The 15,458-nt window shown below is 54.7% G+C and overlaps 1 protein-coding gene across 1 annotated transcript; it reads right to left on the bottom strand.

Moving 5' to 3' along the window:
* Nucleotides 1-2,586: 2,586 nt before the first annotated feature.
* Nucleotides 2,587-12,711, bottom strand: LOC119842426 (interleukin-17D-like). The gene is made up of 3 exons (XM_038370545.2): nucleotides 12,510-12,711; nucleotides 7,473-7,720; nucleotides 2,587-6,748 (listed from the first exon to the last, which is right to left on the bottom strand). Exons 1-3 carry the CDS (start codon nucleotides 12,519-12,521, stop codon nucleotides 6,526-6,528), a joined length of 483 nt encoding a protein of 160 aa, XP_038226473.1. The 5' UTR covers nucleotides 12,522-12,711; the 3' UTR covers nucleotides 2,587-6,525.
* Between the last annotated feature and the right edge of the window lie 2,747 nt (nucleotides 12,712-15,458).

The following is a 15,458-nucleotide window of genomic DNA, read 5'->3' as shown; positions in this document are numbered from 1 at the left end:
CTAGGTCAGGGCTTCTCAAAATTCATTGCACTGTGACCTCCTTCTGACAACACTCGGGCTTCAGCTTCAGCCCTGGGTGGTGGGGCTCAGACTACTGCTGCATCCCGGACCCCAGCAAGTCTAACGCCAGCTCTGCGACCTCATTAAAATAGGGTCATGACCCGCTTTGTAGTCCTGCCCCCCAGTTTGTGAACCGCTGAACTAGGAGAACGCAGCCCCACTCCGGCACTGTGCGTTGCTGAAGGCCATAGGGTCAGCAGGGCCTCTCTGACCTCAGACATTGCACCATTCACTTGCCAGCATGTTCTGGGAGCCTTTTGCAACCCTCTTCCTGCTCCGCTGGCCTCCCACACGGATTCCTGTGGGTTTATCTCAAGGTCAGCTGGAGCCACGGAAATGCCTGGGCTTGTAATAAGCCTCCCTCCCCTTGGGAAGCCTTATGGCAGGGCTGCAGCCCCTGGCTTTGTGCTAATGAATTCCTTTCCCCGGCCCAGCCGTTCATTTCCATTGCTTCTGCCCCATGCTGCAGCCCTGGTGGGATGGGAGGGGTGCTAGGAAGGTGGCTGTACAGGTGATGCAACTAGCTCTAGGGAATCACCCAGGGCACACCCAGCCTGCACCACTTCCCATGCTGCCTCTTCACTCACAGCAGCGACTGGCAGGCCAGCTGTGGTTCACTGAGATTGGCACAGCAGTGACTGGCAAGCCAGCTGTGGTTCACTGAGACTGGCACAGCAGCGACTGGCAGGCCAGTCTCTCCTGAGGCTGGCACTGCCCCTCTCTGAGCTGCCTGGTATGAACCCTGATAAACACCAGCAGTGAGAGGTGTCCTGTCCTGCCGTATCTGGGGTGCTGGGCAGTAGTTCAGCTCTTCAGGCAGTACCACGCAGACTTCCCCCTGATGGGCAACAGGATGGTGTCTGCCATCTCCCAGCCTGACTGAGCCTGGGATTGTAGATGAGCAAGATAGGTGCGACGCTGGGGGAAAGAGCTGGAGGGTATGGCAGGATGCCTCCTGCTGCTAGTCCTGGATCCAAGAGGCTTGCATGTCAGGGGGTGACCTGGGAGCCCTGCCTGTTCTTGGAGACTCTGGCGGGGTCTGACCAAGAGCATCCCACTTCTTTCAGTACCCCTGGTACCTGCCTGTCTCACTGACCAAGGGCTCACTAAGGGCACCTGTCAAGTAGGCCAAAGCTAGCGAGAGCTGGTCTTTTCCAGGCTAGGCTGAGGGTGAGATGTGTGAGCCCACCATACCCCTGCCCCTGCCATAGCTACTGCTCTGTGGATCAATCGCATCTTCACCAGCGCTGAGGTCCACCAGAGAAGGAGCTCCCAGCTGCTGAGACAGCTGAGCTTGGCTTTCAGGGTTCGCCAGCTCCCCAGCTCAGCAGCTTCAAAGTCGACCCTGCCCAGCAGCCACCCAGGGAGCGTCACACACCATTGGCAGCTAATATTGTAATTTATACAGTGATTCCATCTGAGCCTGGCCCTGTCATGCCGGGGCCTGACCTCAGATAATGATCTCTGACATCACTGCAGCTGGAAGCAGGGCTAATTGACTGCCCTCTCTCAGTCCTTCACAGGACAGGAGGCGGGTGTTGATGGGAATGAATACAAATAACTCATCCATGGAGGGCGATGGCTGCCACCTGGGGGCATTGTGATCAGAAGTAGACCAGGGCCCTGGGGCAGGTCTGTCACCCCCTGAGTCTGCAGGAGATAGGGCAGCCCTAAACAGCTCCCACCTGGGAACTCCAGGCAGGCCACAGTACAGCTGCTCCCTTGCTTAGGTGGGTTCTGGCACTGTGCTCTGGAGCCTGGCTTCCCATGTGCTCCTATGAGCAATGCAAGGTATTTTTCTTGGTTTTCTAGAACCCTGCCTGGGTTCCCATCATATACTGAGAGCTGGGAGCAGTCCAGGAAGCTCTCACTACCAGCCCCCACGTTACACCCTGGAGGGTTGTGGGCAGGGGGTGCTCACTGGGGGCCCTCTCCGCTCTGCTCCCTGGCCCCAGTTTGTGGCTGCTGCTTGCAGATTCTGCCTGGCTAGCTGGGAGCTCTCTGAGCAGGCTGTGCGAGTGGCCCCTGGAGCACTCCCGGAGCCGAGTCCGGTCAGATGCCGTTCTATTTCAAGGAGGGTGGTAAATGTGGCCTGGGGACAGGACTTCCCAGATCAATAGTCCCATAAACCAGTGCCACCACTGCAACCCACTGGCCAGTCTTGGAGCTGGGGTGATCGGGGGCTTACCCAGAAGGTGGCTGGCCTGGATGGGACTGCGAGCTACAGGGATGAGGGGATCCCTTTGGAAATGCCTCCTGCCGCCCTAGAAAAAACCACCCTGACAGGTGATAATGTGACTCTTTATCAAATACATCCTGCCACATGGGCGACCTGGACAGCAGGAAACTCTCCTCTGCTCCGTGGGCTTCCTGCAGGTAACTGGATCCATGTGAGATGGTTAATAGTGTTTATTTAGGCCAGGGCCTGGAGCTGCTCTCTGCCCTCCCCTGGGGGTTGGCTCAGGGAACAGAAGAGATTTTTACCCTGTGGAAAATGATCATTCACCATAAGGGAAACAACAATTAGGGCTGAATGGCTTTATTAGCTGTGGTGAGATCCGTCAGACTGTGGAATGCTCTCCAAAGGGAGAAAGCACTGGAGAATATCCATAGGGAACTGGCCTGCACCTGACCCCAAGGGGAGGAATGACTGTGACCTAACAGCACCTGTGGAGTGAGCTGAATTGTCTGGATTCACTCACCCACACACCTGCTCCGTTGTGATGTACAGTAACTCAGGACGCTGGCCTCTCAGCTGCGTTGACTCACAGAAGAACCCCAGTGAGTCACGGCACTGCATGCCTTTGCAATCCTGTGTTGTGTCGTATAACACTGGGAGAGGTCGCCCCTTGGAGGCAGATGTGGCCTAGTGCCCTGGGACAGCCAGCAGGAAGTTCTGGGTTCTAATGCTGGCTCTGGCCTGGGGAACGGCATGTGGGGCTGGATTCTTCAGTGTTAGCCCTGTGCATTTGCACTTCCCTAACTTCTGTGCCCCAATACACAGCGGGCACAGGGAACTCACGTTGCCAGAGGGAACTGGGCTGCACCTAGGGTGTGGTCAGCACCACAGCCTGTGATTCCCATCCTGATGAAGCTGGTGGAAGGGTTTCTTCTGGGCATCAGTACAAAACACCCTGAGGCTTAGGGGCTCATATTCAAACCCATGGTGGCCAGTTGGCACAACAAAATGGAGCTGAGGTGGGAGTCTCCCACTAACCGATGGCTACGTAGCTGCTGGCACCACGGCAGGGTGTGAGGAGCAGCAGTGAAACAGGTGGAAGGAAGGTGTGCGGAAGCTGCCAAACTGGTTCCCCTCATCCAAGCTACACAGGACAGAAAGCAGAATGCTCTGCTGGGCTTGAACCAATGTGCACGCCCCCTTAGGAAAGGTCTTCTGGGGTCCTCAGAGACCGGCATACTTCATGTTATAAAGGGTGGGGGAATCTCACTGTCTTTTCAATTTGGAGACGAAGCTCTTGGTACAAAGAGGTGGCCGTATCTGTGAACCAAGCTGTGCATTTGTCAAGGGACTGTTCTGCTACCATGCCAGCTACCTGCTGCTTTATCGTCCCTGGGGAAGCGAGTGGGGTGTGCACCCGACACCAGCCTGGAAGGGGTTAATGAAGCTGAGAAGGGGCCAATTCACCAGCAAGGCCCCAGCTGAGGGGAACTGGGTGGCCCACTTAATCCCCTGAATGATGACAGTGCCCAGCTGAGAAAGAACAGATGGGGCAGGATAAAGCCAGGAAGCTGGTAGCAGAAGGGGGCTGCAGTGAAGCACCTATTGCTGCTCTCTGGATATCCGAGAGGGAAGGAATCCTAGGGCAGAGGGTGTAGGAAAAGCCTCAGGAAGATGGTGCAGACCTTGGCTGCAGAGTAGAGGGTCCCAGAACTGGAACCTGGAGTAGAGGGAGGGCCTGGATTCCCCTTCTCGTCCCCGGAGACGTGGCACCATCTGGGCAGTAAATGGGAAGATTGCTGAAGACAGGTTGTACGGAAAGACCGGTACCCTGGAAGGGGGAAAACACCTAGTGACTTGGCTGGAGGGCCAAGCCACGAAGGGAGAGCACCCAGAGTCTCAGAGAGTGAGAGGGAGGCAGCAGGGAATGCAACCAGTGGCAGAAGCGGGCATCGGACCTGGAAAGTGCTAATCCCCCGAGCAACCAGAAGGAGGCGGTGAGTGTATCGCATGACAGCAGCCTTCTCTCTGTAGAGGGCAGCCTTTAGGGGCCGGTGAGCTTCCGCAACAGTGCTGATCAGCCTTTAACAGCATGCACAAAATGCCTTCCCATGGCACATGAAAGCGCTGCAGTAGTTTGGTACAATACTACTACCTCCCCCGAATGGCTCTTTCCATCCAAACCTAGAGGAATCACATTCCGGTGATGGAGGGTCTCCCATCTCCAGGTTATCCCCATCCACAGCCTCCTGGTGAAAAGGACAATGGCATTAAATTGCATCTGAGGTGAGGCAATAAGGACTGATGAGTTGAAAGCAAGCTCATGAAAAGCAGGTCAGGCTTCATACTAGGGGATTCAGTGTCTCGAGCTTTGTAGCTGCTGGTGCAATTAGAGCCCACACATTTTCTTGGGTCTGCAATAGGACCAGGCTGGGATTCTCCTGGTAATTCCCCTCTTCTGCTGCTCCTGCCCGGGCGGGAGCCTAGAAGTGCCGGGACACTGGGAACATGAAAAATGAGGAAACTTTGGCCAGGTGGTTTATGAACCTCCACGAGGGCTTGGCTGGGGAACCAGGAAGGGCTCCACATTGCTCCTAAATGGCTCCCCTCTCCCAACACATTACCAACTGAGTCTCTGCTGGGAGAACCTGCCTGTTACCAGCAGTTAAGGTCCCGTCCGTCCCATAAATACCACTGTGGTTTTTAACCAGTTCTTGTCCGTCTTGGGCACAACAAACATGGCTGAGTTGTGCACACGCAGCCACTTCAGTCCCAAGCTGTTTTTCTGAGTTCCCACCCAGCCCGATCCCACGATACCCTGGTGCAAACGGATTCTGGCAAGAGTCTGGGCAGCTACCCCATAGTGCCGCAGCAGGAGACAAGCACAGAGAGCGGTGCCAGCAGCATGTGGGGCAGTGCATTCTGGGATGTCCTGCAGGACAGGAAGCAGGGAGTGAGTGGCACTAGCCATGCCAGGTCCTGGGCACACGGCAAAGGAAGAGTGGTGTAGCCTGTACACAGACTCCAGCCTGCTGCCAGCCTCAGCCTTGGGCAAGGGTGAGCTGCGGAAGCATTAGCTAAACACTGAGCAGGTGGGTGCAGACACACAGCATGGGTACAGCCAGCCTGGTACAAACTCAGTCGGAAGCTGTTGTGTCCACCAACAGCTAGGTACTGTGGCAAGGTGAGTAACATTTATTAGTGGAGAGGATTAGCCACACGGTCTCCCTGTGCAATGTTGCCTCGCAGCCCAGTTCAATGGACCCCCGCTGTAGGAGGAAGCCGCCTCCCCCTCCTGCCTTCTGGAGGCCTCCAAAGACAGAGCAGCAGGACTGCATAGTCTGATTGCACCTGACTATGAATTGAGCATTCCCAAGGGCTGGGCAGTTGCTAACCTTCTAACGCGCGTTAGCCCATTGGCTCCACTTCTGCTCTGGCTCCTCAGGCTGCAAACACATTTCTGACGACAGCAGTGCCGCAGACCAAGCACATCCCGTAGTATCATCCTGAGTGGAATCCACTGGTCGCGTCCATCCCAGCAAAGCAACTCCCCTCTCTGCAGGACCCTTGAGAAGCGAATGAGGGGCAGGTTGCTCTTTGTATTCTCTGAAGCTGTGTATGACCATGAACGGGGCACTCAACCATTGCCTGGCCAAGGACCACATGGGCAGCCTGCCCAGAGCTCGAGGGCTGCACCCTTCCAGGAAAGCAGATTGCAGTTCTCCTCTGTTTAACGTGGAGGTGCAGCTCACAGAGACGACAGGTCACAGCATGTGAAGCCCCTTCTTGATCGAGCATCCGCTCCCTGGATCAAGATGGAGCATCCTGACGTGGACCTGTCACCTTGTGGGCTGGACCTCTCTCAGCCTGCATTATAAATGGGGTTAGCTGCAAGCTGCCCTGGGAACTCCATGGGCTGCAGGTCCCCTCTGCCTTAGCAGCACTCGGCAAAGCTGAAAAACAGCCAGTCCCACCTGGCTGTGGCCTAGATCTCCCCAAGGAGGAAACCAGGTTAGCAATGGGACTGGCCATTGGAAAGTCCTCTGTAGAGTGTGTCACTGGTGAATGACAGTAGCAGAGGGCATGGTGAGTGTGCTGGCCGTTACGTGGGTCTCCGTGAGATCACTGTTGTCTTTCTCCAGGGATAGTACCCTAGCCAGCCCTGGTTCACAAGGCTCCAGCATTCCTTCCGCTCCCCCGCCGAATGACAGTGGCAGTGTTGTGTTGGCAGGGGCACTGACGCAGGCTGCAGGGTGGTGGCCACAGGTGAAAGCATTTTGCCTGTCTCAAGGGAACGTGCAAATGCAAAACTGAGCGACTTGCAGGCGGCTGGGCTGGTAAACGTACTGGCCTGCCTCACACTGGCTGGATTTCTGCAGAACGGGCACCTCCTGGTAAAAGGGCTCACTCTGCACAGACCTGTCCTCCTGCCTGTCTACCAGGCAGCCCTCACACAGGCAGTAGGCTTCCAGCACCCTCCGGGGGTACCGGTGGGGGTCTTCGTTGACCCTGTTGGAAGAAAGCAGATTAATGAGGTCACCTAATAAAATTGAGCACTGGCCAATGCACTCCAGCTAGGGGTTCGCTGAGCTGTTCGGAAAGGGTTAATAATGCTACTCCTCCCACACCTGCCATGTGAGGTGCTGCACCAACATTCAGGAGCTGATTGTTGGTGGCTGGGCGGCATTACATTGAGCTCACAGGAGGGGAAACTGAGGCACAGAGAGGGGGCAAAATGCCACAGTGTCACTAACCAGCCATAACTAGCTTAGAGCCTGCGGTGCATGGCAGTTCTATCCCCGCTGCCATTTTCAGAACTACCTGAGATAAGAAAATGCCCCTGTGAGCCTGAGCTGCTGCTGGGTGGAGCCTCCAGCAAGGGGGACGTGGCTGCTGGCGGGGCTTAGAGGTGTTGGTTTGTTTCCTTCTCCATGGGGTGGCTGACTGCAGAGTGGAGAGTGCCCCTGGCATGTGTCGAAAGAGGGACACGTTCTAGAAGTGCCCAGGAGAGTAATAATTAACCCTGCAGAACCAGCCATCCGCTATCTCCAGGGGATGAGGAGGATGCAGTTTGACTCAGGAAATGCAGCTCCACACCTGAGAGAGATGGGGGGATTGGGTGGGGAGGAGAGGGAGAAGGGGGGGGGTTCCAAGCTCTGGATCCCTGTGGCAGTGCCTGAACCCAGAGGTGACCTTTGCTGAGATGCCCTTCACTCCTCTGTCTGCGACTTACCTGTATGACCACGGGGAGGCGCTCCTGTCTTGAAGGCGGGATGAGGTCTGGCTGACATTCACAGGGCACGACTTCTGGTCCTGGTCAGGTAAAACATCCTCCATTGGAGCCAATAAGCTAACTCCAGGAGCAAGAAGGCGGCTGAGCATGGATTCCAGCTCTGCATCGGAGGGCTCCCGGCAGGGAATGTGGGCACCGAACGTCTGACAAAAGGCGAAGCCCAGCAGAATTTGGGCAGCCACTTCCACCTGTGGAACAAACACGGGGAAAGTGACTTCACTTGGAGAAGCTCCCAGGGATCTGGGGTGCTGAGCAGATAGGAGGTGTCTATTATACTGCCTGAAGGAGCTTTCCATTCCTCACTGTTTAGGAGCTTTGGAGGAGCTAGGCCATAGTGCTGAGTGAGTTCAGTACCTAAGTAATGGGGGTATTGCTCCTAAGCCACTTAGGCACTTTTGAAAGTGTTACCCCTACTGAGCTGCAGTGAAGAGGCCTGGAGGGGCAGGAAGGAGTGGGTTGCCTTGGCCAGGTCTCTGCTAAGATGGGGCATGCTTTTCTGACCGGGCAGAGAGAGAAGTGGGTGTTCTTTGCCCTCACGCTGCCATCCGCTAATGTGGCCTGTAGTCCTTCTCAGATCATTGTTAAACACATTTAATAGCCCGGGCCCCGTGCAGAATCTAGAGGCGCCCGCTCCGAACCTTGGGCCACGCTGACAGCTGGCCGGGTAGTCCTGCGCTGGGCTCGGTCCCCATTGCAGACATGGGGGTGGCTTTACACACAGTAGCTAACTCATGGTGGCTGGCTGGCTGCCATGATTTTTTTCAGTTTCCCTGACCTTTCCAATGGGCCTCATGGCATTTCATTTGCCTAATGAAATCAGGCAGGTTTCACCTGGTGTTAGGTTTGTCTCCGGAAGCTCTGCACGGCTCTGGCCGATCTGACCCGACTTGGCAAGTTACAGGCCCAGGCAGTGTTGGCTAGGAGAGAACCCTCGCAGGAAGGGGGACAGGTGCTTCTGGTCCCCCAGGGACCACGTCAAGCTGCTGACCAAAATAAAACGTAATTGGGGGAGTGGGGGGGGGGTGAACCCGTTTTACTTAAACCTTAAACAAGTGTCAGGGGGGCGGTTAGGCAAAGATCCCCACGTGGACCAGGCACTGTGTGTGGTGACTATCAGCCGTACGAGTGCTCGTGCGACACCACCACCTGGATCAATGTGCCCTTTCCAGTGCGAATGTCACAAGTAGCAATAAAGGGGGGCAGATGAACTGTGCTCAGGAGCGGGATTTTCCTTAGCTAAATATGAGTGTCTCAGCCTTTTGTTTCAGAGTAGCAGCAGTGAATCTTTAAGGCAGGGTGGGGGATGGGCTGAGTTTCCAGAGAGGACCCTTTGCCTGAGCACAGAAGGGGGTTTCCTCCTTTAATACAGGCCCAGAGAGCAGATCAGATAGCAGTCAGGGGAGAGTCGCTGCAGGGCATTTCCTTATTGCAGTGCAGTGGGCTGCTCCGGCTCTGAATGGAATTTGCATGTCCAAAGTGTATTTCCTGGAGTGGGAACAGGTTACAGCTGGCTGGGCAGTTGCATCAATTTCTCTAACCCTGCCCTCTGGGTACAGTCCTGCCCTCTGTTTAAGCCAATGTGAGTTTTGCATTGACATCTATTGGAGCAGGATTGGGCACTTCAGGTTTTACAGGCGGGGGGGTAGGCAAATGAACGCTTGGTTTGGCTAGTGCCCAAGGGATATTAAGAATGTAACTTGTAGTGGTTCAAGGGCTGCAGTAGGGGGATGAAAGGGAGGGAGGGTCCGTGCATCCTCCCCTACCTGGGCTAGTTGCAAGTTGCCCCTCCAATAAGAAGCAGTGTGATCTAGTAGCGAGAGGACTAGGTCTCAGGAGATGTGGATTCTAGTCCTGGCTTTGCCAGTGGCCTGCTGGGGAACCTTGGGCAAGTGCCTTCCATGCCACATGTTTCCAGGGGCTGTTGATCTTGCCCTCCTTTGAGAGCTCCGGGTGCCAGGGCTCTGCATAGCAAGGTATTATGAAGAGAGTATTAGGCCCAGTCCCTGCACTGCTCAGGAAGCTGCGGGAGGAGCTGCATGCCATCGTCCTTCCTCTCGGTGCAGGATCTCCACAGGGCTCTGTTCTCTTCTGGACAAGCTGCCCATTGACACTAGCAGGAGTCACATGCTTGTGGAGAGGACAAGAGCCCTGTTGGTAATTCCCAGCCTTCTCTGGCTGGGCTGGTCCTTGAGGGCAAGTCATCAGATGCTGAAGCTGGCACTTGTCCCTGCCGCAGAAAGATGTGGCTGTTTTCTCAGCTGGCATTTGCAGTGAGATCCATGGCTGCAGAGCTGAGCTGGGCCCGCCAGTGCTTTCTGTGACCACTGCACTGAGAAAGAAGCGCGCTAGGTCTTCCTTAGATCTGCCTGCCTGCAGAAGCCCAGCCCTGAGCAGCTGGCATCCTTTAGCAGGGGAGGTTTCCCACCCCACTCCCTGTGCCCAGGGGGTCACGTAGGCTGAATTCACTGAGCTGCTTGAGTTCCGATCTTGCACACTTCATCAGCTGGGCTGCACACGCCTGCTGCTGAATTCCCCTGGGCTTTGCCCACTCGGGCCTCATTTCATTGCTTAAGAAGGTGTGTAATGGGCTGGATCACCCGTTTCATTTATGAATCACGTTTGTGCAGCATTTGCTGAGTCCTCTGTCTGGGGCATTACTATATCTGGCTGCCTCACTCTGGGGCCTAGGGAGTGGTGGGCTCACAGCTCAGGCCAGGATTTTGGCTTGTAACCATCACCACACCTGCACCGAGCCCTGGGCCACGCTGGGGGAAGGGATGCACTGCTAGCAGTTCTGCCTTTCAGATCAGAGTACAGCATACTGATGACTCCCCGCAAAGGGCAGCTGGCTCCAGCAGAGTAGTTAGCTTATTCTACTCATTTAAAACTGCAGGACACAGGAAACAAAGCTGCCACCAGTGCACAGCTCCATCGAGCCAGAGAGACAGCCCTTGTGTTTGGTAGCTACTTTAACTGTTTTTTCATAAGCCCCCATCCATAACTACACAAGCAACCAGCAAGATAGTGCTGCCCGAGCTCCATGCAGTGATTGCTGCTTTGGAGGGGGTGACTTCCTAAGTCACTAGGCTGCATTGTTTCACCAGCTGATCGCTAATGATCTTATTTTCCAGCTGAGACAGCCAGGATCCAGCAGCTGTGTGCGAGGGGATCCCTCTGGAGACAGAGTTCCTAGGAGCCAATGGTTTACGCTGAAGTTTCAAAGCAGCCTAAGGGAGTCAGGCACCCAAATCCTGTTGAATGTCAGTGGGAGTTGGGTGACTGAGTTCTATACGGGCTCTCTGAAAACCCCAACTTAAAGAATGATTGTTTGCATTTGCTGTGTTGTTCTATGTACACTCGCCTCCACACATTTCACCCAGTGTGCTAATTCACACCCACACCATTTACTCTGTGCTCTGTTTCACACCCTATGCACTTTTTCACATACATACTGATCCTGTGAACTGCCTATTTCCACTCGGAGGTAGGCAGGTGAGCAACAGAGAGTGGTGTGTGCTGGTGTAAAAGCTGCAAACGAAACCACACATCTGCAGGTCTCATTCCTGTCGTGTTTGAGCTCTGCTAGCATTAGAATTACAGAGCAATAGTTCGCAACCCAGCCACCCCTGGGAACCCAGCAATCTGCTCTCCCTTAGCCCAGGGGGACAGGGGCTGGTCACAGAACTGGGATGAAACTGACACATGACAGATGTTCAGCACACAAAGATAATATCCGGAATGAATGTGAGATCTTCCATGCTGACAGATCACAAAAGGCATCACAAATCTGTACAGGGCTCCCTCTGCCACCTCGCCTTTGGGGTGAAATGCAGCAGAATTGCTCGTTGCCGTTCATTTCTTGGACAGGTGGATCAGGGCACTATAGCAATGGCCAAATGATACCATAGTTGAGGAAAGAAAGTGCAGAAGAACGAAAAATCCCAGGGGAAAGGCCAAGGCTGTCTTAGGTCAGAACTCAGAGTAGCAGCCGTGTTAGTCTGTATTCGCAAAAAGAAAAGGAGTATTTGTGGCATCTTAGAGACTAACAAATTTATTAGAGCATAAGCTTTCGTGAGCTACAGCCCACTTCATCGGATGCAATTGCATCCGATGAAGTGGGCTGTAGCTCACGAAAGCTTATGCTCTAATAAATTTGTTAGTCTCTTAGGTGCCACAAGTACTCCTTTAATTTTTAGGTCAGAACGTAACTATCCCCTTTGCAGGGACAGTCGGCACTAAACACCATAAAAGGGCGTAAGTCTCCACCTAGTGCCAGCCTCTGATCCCCTCCCATACACTGAGTAGTACCCTATCTCAGGACAGTAAGTGGGCCGCTCTGGGGCTAAGTGCTGCTCCTCATGACTGAGGGGGTCAGACCCTGACTTTTAGTAACTGCCTGATGGGCCTTCCCCTGCTTACACCTGCTACCTGACACAGATGCTCACTTCATGGGCCCTGACCTCTGCCGATAGTGATTCCCCAAAGAGAAAGCTCTGGCCTGCAAAGTCAGGGGAGTTTCCCTCTTTCCGATCTTCCCTAGGGGCAGCTTCACTCTCCAGTGCACACTTTTAAGGCTGGATGATTAATAGAGCCTCTGGCATGGGGGAGAGAATGGAGGGCCCAGGACTGAGCGGAGGAGAATACGAGAGATAGGGGGACACACACAGAGCCCCTTCCATAGGGGAGAGAACTGGGGACTCTGGAATGGATGAAAGAGGAAAGGGGGGGGGTGAGAGGAAAGGGGGGAATGGGGGCAAAGACAGAGCCCCTGATATTGCGGGGAAGGGAGAAATAGGGAATTCTGGACTGGGGGAAGGGGGCCACGCACAGCCTGAGCAGAGGGGAGGGAGAAAAGGTGGAAATGTGGGAAGGGGAGACACTCTTATTGATAAACACTTACCCCGTCCCCTTTGGAGCTGAATTTTAGGGGGCGTGGGAATGGCCGTATAATTTGCAAAGGTCTCTGAAGCTACTCACCTTTAGATGCATGTTTGTTTCCACCTTAGTTGATTTCACACGGGAGTGGGGAAGGTTTCTTCTATCCCTCTGAGAGAAAAGAGGCTGGTAAACAATAGACCCGGAGCACCAAGCCTGTTTGAAGGTGACGCTGCCGGACCGGCCTGGAATGGGAGACTGGGAAGAAAATCTCTCCGTGTCCTTCCCCTCAGGAACCCTGCCCTCAAACAGGTTCTCACTGCACAGGGAAGCATCCGACACGCCTCCCTCTCCGCAGATACCTGGCACTGCAACCTGGAACCAGCCATTCCTCAGTGACTCACTGCCGGGGAATGTGTGCGGATGCCATGGGGCAAAGGGTGAGGCCTGGTCTAAGCAGTTGTTGTCCTGGTATAACCATGTAGGTTAGCGGCATCTTTCAGTTGTTTGTTTGTTTATTTTTTTACCAAAGCAATTATACCGCTACAGCCCCCAGTGGGGATGCGGTTATACTGGTACGGGTGGCTTGTCCTGGTACAATTATTCCTAAGGTGGCCACTCATGAGTTCCTGGAATCTCAGACATTGCAGCACTTCTGGGAACAGCGTGGGCCTGCCTCCGCCCGCGTGACTCAGCCCCCGACAGCATGATTTCACACGCATGCAGTGTGAGGTCACGCTGGTGGGGCAGAGCGGTGCACTCTTGCAAAGGGCGCCCCCTGTCTGATACCGGACAAAACCACAGCTGATTTTGTCCCATTACTGGTCTGGGAACAAACCAGCCAAAACGGGGAACGTCCGGTATAAAATCAGACAAGTGGCCTCCCTAGCAATTCCCCGTCCCATTCGGGATGTACCTAGGAGAACTGAGGGTACGTCTACTTTGCAAATAAAATCCACAGCAGCACGTCTCAGAGCCTGGGTCAGCTGACTCAGGCTCGTGGGTAGGGTTGCTAGGTGTCCAGTTTTTGACCAGAAAGCCTGGTCGAAAAAGGACCCTGGCGGCTCCGGTCAGCCCTGCTGACTGGGCCGTTAAAAGTCTGGTTGGCTGCCCACAGCAGGGCTGGCTCCCTACCCTACCTCCGTGCGCTGCTCCCACCCCAAGCGTCGGCTCCACAGCTCCCATTGGCCAGGAGCTTCAGGGGCAGTGCCTGGCTTTCCCTATACATAGGAGCTGAGGGACATGTCACAACTTCCGGAGCCCACCGAGATAAGCGCCACCCGCTCCCGCTCCCCGCAACCCCTCCCACACCCCAATCCCCTGCCGCAGCCCTCAGCTCCCTCCTGCACCCAAACTCCCTCCCAGAGCCTGCACCCTGCATACCTCCAGACCCCCAACCCCCTGCCTCAGCTTGGAGCCCCCTCCCACACTCTGAACCCCTCATCCCTGGCCCCACCCCAGAGCCTGCACCCCAACCTCCTGCCCTAGCCCAGAGCCCCCCTCCTGCACCCTGAACTCCTCATTTCTGGCCCCACCCCAGAGCCCACACCCCCAGCTGGAGAAGGGGTGGGGCAAGGGTAGGCCTGGGGACAGGGGCAGGGCAAGGGTGTTCTGTTTTGTGTGATTAGAAAGCTGGCAACTCTACTAGTGGGGCTCACACTAAAATAGCAGTGTAGATGTTCCTGCTCAGCCTGGCGTGCCGGCTCTGAGGCCCTAGGGTGGCCACCTGTCCCTTATTTCAAGGGACGTCCCTTGGCCCTTTGAAACATTACATTGAAGCTGAAGAAATGTGCACTTGAGAGAAAAATACATGCTATGCTCAGGGAAGTGTTTCCCTTAAAGCTAAGTGTTGTCCCTTATTTTTCATTTGGTTTTCCCTCATTTCCATCCCTTACCCACCCTTGCTAGGTCTCAGAGCCTGGGCTCCAGCCCGAGCAGGAGCGTCGACACAGCTATTTTTAGCCCCGAAGCATGAGCCTGAGTCAGTGGACCCTGGTTCTGAGACTCACTGCTGTGGGGTGTGTTTTGCAATGTAGACTTATCTCTAAGGTGCCACAAGTACTCCTTTTCTTTTTGTAGACTTATCCTGCAACTCACTGGTGGTGCTGGACCTGTACAACGAGACACTCTTCACTCTGGTGTGTAGTCAAGGCCTTCATTTGTAAAATGCAGATAGGTCAGGGGCAAGTATGCTTTACTGAGGGTTGCGCTGGCACCTTGCCCAGAACCTGAGGGCTGCAGCTTGCTTGTTTGCATTACATGGAGCAGATTGTAACTTCACTGGTCTTCGGCACCGAGACGTGGACTGCGGAAAGGGCAGATTCCAGCCTCCAATGCTCCTGCTCAGCCGCACTGGTCAGGTCAGGCTGGGCCCTGCGATCTATACACACCTGGCATAATGAAGGCAAGGCCAGCTGCGGGACACACACTGAAAGCCGTGCTTGGCCACCACTGCTATAGCTCGGGAATCCATAGCCTCGAAGGAAGGACTGAAGAGGGAGGAAACATAGTTTTGTCATTCAGGCTCTCGGCTAGGAATCGGGAGATCTTCATTCAAGTCCCAGTTCTAATCAAAACATCCTGTGTCACCGTGGACAAGTCACTGGCCTTGCTGCACTGTGGGGAGAATAAAGCTTCCTTGTGCCTAGTCTTTGTCTATAGAGAACTTTGGGGCAGAGTCTGTTTCACATTATGGGGCCCTGATCTCACTGGAGGCTCTAGCTCAGTGGTTCTCAGCCCATGGGCTGCTTGCGACCCAATCAGCACACAGCTGTGGCTCATGTGACATCCTCAGGGCCATACTAGTGGTATATATATTGTGTGGATGTGGCCCACATAATACCCAGAGAGCTGCATATGTGGCCCACAGTGGTAAATAGGTTGAGAACCACTGCCCTAGGTGCTTCTGTAACTCAGATAAGTAATACTATTAACCCTTTACCCCACTCGGCGTTCTTCTGCTTCCAGAAACGAGGGGTCCACTTAGCCAGCCCTGCTCAGCTTTTTCAGTCTGGAGGTTTTCACATAGTGTGAATGTGTCCTCTCAGCACA

This window comes from Dermochelys coriacea, chromosome 13 (genome assembly GCF_009764565.3).
Source record: "Dermochelys coriacea isolate rDerCor1 chromosome 13, rDerCor1.pri.v4, whole genome shotgun sequence".
NCBI lineage: Eukaryota > Metazoa > Chordata > Testudines > Dermochelyidae > Dermochelys > Dermochelys coriacea.
This window is presented reverse-complemented; position numbering and strand designations above follow the sequence as displayed.